Below are 6,000 nucleotides of genomic sequence, written 5' to 3'. Positions count from 1 at the left end.
AAAACTGAGCAGATGTCAACAAGTCACCAGGATAACACCTGGAGAATTCCATTTTAAGCTTTTAGGCACTAAACCAGTGTCAGAGGTTGCCTGTTTTATTGCAGGCGTTATGCAGAACATACTTGTTCTTTTTTAAAATAACACACTCTTTTATTTTCTGTGGAGGTACCCTTTAATTATAAAAAATAAAACAAAACTGGAAGCTAGAGAACATTATAATGTTGACTAGGGGGTAGCAAACAATGGCCTACAGCCAGTTCCAACCTATTGCCTGTTTTTTAAATAAAGTTTTATAAAGGCACAGTCACGCCCACTCACTGTGTCTCTTGCTGCCTCCGCACTACAAAGCCAAGCTGAGTGGGCCACAACTGAAATCATGTGGCCTGCGAAATCTGAAATATTTTACAGACAGTAAGGTTGTCTGAAGAGTGTCCGAATCACCTTGGTCCCACGCCCCAGAGGATCAGCTGTCAATTGTTTTCTGCATTGTTCTTCAGTCTGCCGTCCCTCAATCCCACTTCCCTCCCATGCCCTTCACAAATATGAATATGCAGCAGAAATCTCTCAGCACGTCACATGTAGCATTGTGTATCACCTATTTTAACAAAAATGAGAAAATACTCTCCATACTGTTTGGGGACTAAATTTTCAATCACCATTCTGTTTCACTGAGAAAACATTCTTATCAAGTGGAGAAATAAATCATATAAGCTTTTAAAAAATTTAAAAATGTCCTTCTGTGCTGAGCACAGACTATGACACTCAGGAAATGTCTACTGAGGCTTTATGAGTGAGATAGATTTTTAAAAGATGGGAATGCATTGATACACACCTTCTCCTCCCAGAAAAATAGCTCAAAAGCCCCGATTTGGTGGCTCTGTCCCCAGCACTTCCCCTAGCCCTGAAGCGGAGATATCAGGCACCATCCTCAGGGCTCAAGCAATGTCTTCTTCCAGTGACCACAGGTTGACCATCTCATCTTACTGCCACAACAGACTTGTAACATGAATACATAGCATTTTCTCATGTTACAGATGAGGTAATGGAGACTTAGGGATAATTTCCTAAGGCCACAAGCTGGTGGGAGGTGGAGCTATCTGGCTTCCAAGCCTGTGTTCTGAACACAGCATTGCAGCCTTCCTGCATGGAAGGACCCCAGTGAGCTGTGGATCTCACTTCACTAGTTCCTGACGGCACCACTTAAAGTCATCACCTTCAAGTCAGCAAACCTGCTTTCTCATTTCCAAACTCTGCCTTATAAATCTCACTTATAAGTCATGGCTTTCACACTGACAAACTTGCATTATCTTGCTACGTCCAAATTCCTTTCACCTATAATAGGGGACTAACGATACGTGTGCCCTAGGATCCTTGCGAGATTCTTGCAAATGAGTTATCTGTGAATGATTTATGATGCTGGCCAGTCATGGAACGCTCTAGGTAAGTATCATCATAGAATCACTAACAAAATCATGACACCGTTAGTATTAATAGCACTGACAGCTCAAACACCATATTTGGTGAGGTGTTCTGTGCCTGTTTTTCTAATAAAAATCAAGATATTGCAGCCAGTTATAAGGCAGGTCAAAGGGTCTATGTTCTTCCAGTTCATAACCCTCTGAAAGTCAGCCACCGAAACAACCGCAGAGAATGGCAGCAAGAAAGGCGACAAAAGGGAAGCTTTTGAACTATTTGGGGAAAGCAAACGTGTCCTTCAGCAGCTCCCCTTTGCTTGATTTCTGTGATCAGACACTGCTAGCGGGCAGAACAGTGAGCAATCAGCCCCGAGATGTGACCTCAGTGTGAGGATTTGGAGAGTGTGACTTTGCTCGCCCTGGTCAGTTTGAAACTCTCTCCTGCCTGAGTACAAGCAGAGCAGGCTTAGGAGCAGTGACTCTGGGGATGAGAAAGGTGGGCGTGAGAAATTCCTTCTCAGCCGGCCCAGCACCACCTGATTGCTGACATCAGAATCACCAGACATTCCTCAGTCACTCATGAATGTCACAGGTCACCCACTCAGTTTGTCCTGTGTGGCCCATGGGAGACAGTCATTCTAATCCTATGTCACCTCCCAGCAAGTGGCAGGGAGAGCAGCCTGTTAAATGGGCATTAAAGTTGCTGAAAATTAGCAGAAGACTAATATCAAAAGGTCAGTGGCTTCCTAGGGCTTCCAGCCAGAGACCCACAGGCAGGGCCCCTGCACAGCCCTGCTGCAGAAACCACAGGCGGAAGCCGAGTGAGCGTCCAAAAAGAGAAGTTTTTCTGAATTCCAGAGATTTGAGCAGATAGTGTTTTAACGTCAGTGGTTTTATCTGTAGTCACTGGTGCATGTAGGAGCTTGTTAAGAATTCTACAGCATGCATGTAAATATTTTTGATAAAAATCAGCACCAAATAAGAACCAGGTTGGTAAATGCTTTCAAGTTTATTCTTTCCTTCTAAGAAGATTCCATTAGATATCTTCCCAGTGGGTTGTATAAGCAGCAGGCTCAGAGGAATCTATGTTGAACTATTCGGGGACCAAAATACAATATTCTTCCTCCTGAGTGAAGGATCTTAGTCCCAGGTATCTGTGGGGAGGGAAGAATCTGATTTCTTGGGTCTCCCAATACATGAATGTACAAAATCATGTATTCTGCTCCCTCCTGGTGAACAAATGCCCTTCCTGAACAAAGAAGAGAGAAGACTCTTGAGCACCAAAGAAGCTTTCTAATTCCCTGCTCCTTTCTATCTGCTCTACTTTGGCTCCAGTATCTCAGGATCCTGCAAATACTCTTGCAGGCTGGGGTCGCTTACTGAGCTCATGCCCTGGGATGAAACTACCTCTCAAACAGGTCACGGCATCCTCTGCCAAACCCTGAGATCATCCATTTATCTCAAACCTCACATTTTACTTAGGTCTACTATGTGCTGGAACATACTGGATATAAAAATAGAAGCCACTGTCCTTTATTTATGGGGCAGTGAGTAAAGAGTCAAATAAACAATTGAGGTGGGGTTTGCAGGGGTTGGTACCAAGGCTTCCTGGATGCTGTGTTGCCTGTGTCAACCCTGAAAGGAAGGAGCCCAGGTTGAGGTGGCAGGGGTTAAGTTTTCTCTTCTCCTTCACTGTTACTAAGCAGGGTTGGGTGAAGCCCCCTCCTGAAAAGATGCTCTGGGTCTACCAAGTTCTCCCTCCCCTTGGCTTACCCTCCTGGAAGCTAAATCCTGGCAAAATCACTGTAAGATCTGAGACTTGGCCTTGGAGGCTTTCGTTTGGAGAAAGCAAACTTTCTGAACCTCTTAGCGTCTATGCTGTTCAGATAAAATTGTGCTCTTCTCACATCTTGAGGAACAGCAATATATGACATCCCGGCAGAGGTCACACAGCTAACAGCTGCCTGGACCTTCGATCTTAAGACACCAAGTCCAGGCTGCTTTTGATTACAGCAGACTGGCTCTCTGAACTGCATGCTTCAGATGGTTCTATCAGTGAAAAGAAAAGATGGCTTCCTTCAAAAAACAATATCGCTATCATTTTTGGAATAAGTCCTCTTTGCAAAAGTCAGTTTAAAAAAATGTTGTGTTAACTGATTTTTAATGTTGTATAATAGATTTGGAGATGTGAATATGCTGTTATCTGTTTATACAACCCATTAATATTTGTAATTGGATATTCCTGTCACAACTCTCCAAGGAGACAGGGTTACCCCTTTTTTCAGCTGAGAGAATTATATCGTATCAGGGAATGGGGTAGTTAAGGCTCAATGTCACACCTCAAGCAGCAGAACTTATGCTCCTTTTACTGTCACCACACTAACTCCTTGTCCCTCCAGAGTCTTTCGTCCAGAAAGGGACACTGCTTCATATAACATAACTCTGGAAGTAGAAAGGTGGCTGCTTGTGGTTCTCTTAGTAGGCTATGAAATAGAATGGAACCATTTGTATCCACATTGACCATTTGAAGAGCAACACAGCAAAAGACATTCCAAACAGAAATCATCAAAAAATGTTTCAATAGACAGCAATTAAGAGTCAGACATTTATAGTCACAGATCAACAAAAATTAAATGAATGGCTTGATTCAATATGAAACAAAAGCCAGCAGCAAATTCAAAGGGGTCTGCTTATAAAGTGGCCAAGTGATCTATTCTCCCTATGCTTTGTTGAACTTAAGTTTTAGTTTTTAGAATCCTCTTTGCAGATGTAAAGGCCTCTTTACAATACGACCCCAGCATCTCCCTACCTACCGCACCCTAGCAGGACCATGGCATCGAGAATGCAGGTGTGACGGCGCCTCCCTGCCCACCGTGTCACAAAAGGACCCCAACACAGGGAATAACCGTGTGACCCCAGCCAGACCCGGCACTGGAACGCACGGGTGACGGCGCCTCCCTGCCCACCGCCCCCGCTGCGCGCCCACCGCCCCCACTGCGCGCCCACCGCCCCCACTGCACGCCCACCTGGCATGCCGGATGGACGCGATGGCGTTGCTGAACTCGCTGTCGATGCTGCGGCAGTTGTAGAACTCCTCGTAGGCCGGCCTGGCAGAGCCCTGGTACTCGATGCGGCTGATGCGGCAAATCCCCACGATCAAGATGATCAGCATGAGGATGAAGGCCACGCAGAGGGCTCCGATGATGACGTAGAGGGAGTGCCGGGGCATGTTGGTGAGGCTCTCCGCCATGTGCCCCGACTTCCACTGCAGGTCTGAAGGCCAAAACAAGCAAAGGCTGAGTGCGAGGGGCGCCCTTCAGCATGGACAGGTCCTCCTCTTCCTTCCATTGGCAACTTAAAACTACAGGGCCATCTATATTGGGAAGAGTTATTACCTATGGATAATCCAGACCACGGGCTAATATCCTTAATACATAAGGAATTCCTACATATCATTAAGAAAAACCAAAGATATACCTTGGGGAAGGCGTGGGGGGCCAAGACTGTAAAGAAGAATTCAGCAAGAAATACAAATAGAAAATTATGTAGCTTCATACTTGTTCAAAAATTTCAATTCCTGTGCCAGCTCCCCAAATATTTTAGAATTATGATGATGAGACTCTGTATCAGCTGTTCTTTACCTTGACAAGTTGCAACTGGAAGAAGAGCACAGGGAGGTCCCCAGGGGCCCAGGCTGCAGACCCATTTCCTAGAAGCCAACAGATAATGACCCAGGAGCCCAGCTCCCCTGGTTCCTGAGAGTTTGAGAAGAATACATGAACGCTGACTGCTGGGTCAGTGTCCCGATCCTCCTGGAGGCTCTATGAGGGCCCTGAAGCCTGGTTTGTGATTCAAGTCCACCTGCCTGAGTGAATGAGGCCCATGGAGCTCTGAAAGACTAACTGACCCTTACTGCGTTCCCTGCTCCATCTGCCCAACATACACATGGGCCGATGGAGCACCAGGAATCACTGCAAATAAATAGCTGCAACGGGAGGGAGAAGGTGTTTTGTGAAACCAGAACCAAGGCTCAGTCCCCAAGTCCACAGCCATTTCCTTTGGCAATATCCAGTGCACACTGACAGAGACGATTCACTTTTCTGGCTGAAAAAGTAAGCGTGATTTACTTGATTTCCAAGTATGATAACATTCTCCAAAAAATTCATTTGCAGGCTGGAGCCCAGCACTCAGCAGAGTATGTTACAACATCCATTTAGCATCAACACAGGGCAGCCAGCACCGTTTCTGCTCCAGCTAGGAAGAGCGCTCGGATCTCATCACTATGGAGGATCACTCAAGTTCCCAATGAGTTCTTGGGGGCTCTGCACAAAGTTCATAGAAATAGATCACACATCACACAGACTGCACGTGTGCAGTGAGTGAGTGCACTACCACCTGGCCGCTACAGCAAAAAAACAACTGCACTGGGCTGTGTGCTTGGTGTTGTGTCCCAGGCCAGACGGCTTGCATTTCTGACCATCTGCTCCATTTCTCAAAACTCTGTGTTCCAAGCTGTTTGAACTGGGGAGAAAACATTCTCAAAATTTCTCCTAAAACCTCTTACCTCCCACTCCCTTCCTTCTTC

At 45.9% G+C, this 6,000-nt stretch overlaps 1 protein-coding gene across 1 annotated transcript in view; it reads right to left on the bottom strand.

Annotated features, from left to right (window-relative positions):
- Positions 1 to 6,000, bottom strand: part of DNER (delta/notch like EGF repeat containing) — a 328,158-nt gene that overhangs the window by 3,708 nt on the left and 318,450 nt on the right. Inside the window, exon 12 of the mRNA XM_003784881.2 lies at positions 4,442 to 4,688. Coding sequence (XP_003784929.1) covers positions 4,442 to 4,688 — 247 coding nt within the window. The remainder of the gene's footprint in view (positions 1 to 4,441; positions 4,689 to 6,000) is intronic.

The sequence above is a fragment of the Otolemur garnettii genome, unplaced genomic scaffold, assembly GCF_000181295.1.
Source record: "Otolemur garnettii isolate 467f Iridium unplaced genomic scaffold, OtoGar3 scaffold00013, whole genome shotgun sequence".
Classification (NCBI taxonomy): Eukaryota; Metazoa; Chordata; class Mammalia; order Primates; family Galagidae; genus Otolemur; species Otolemur garnettii.
The sequence above is the reverse complement of the archived record's forward strand: the minus strand, read 5'-3'. Positions and strand labels throughout refer to the sequence as shown.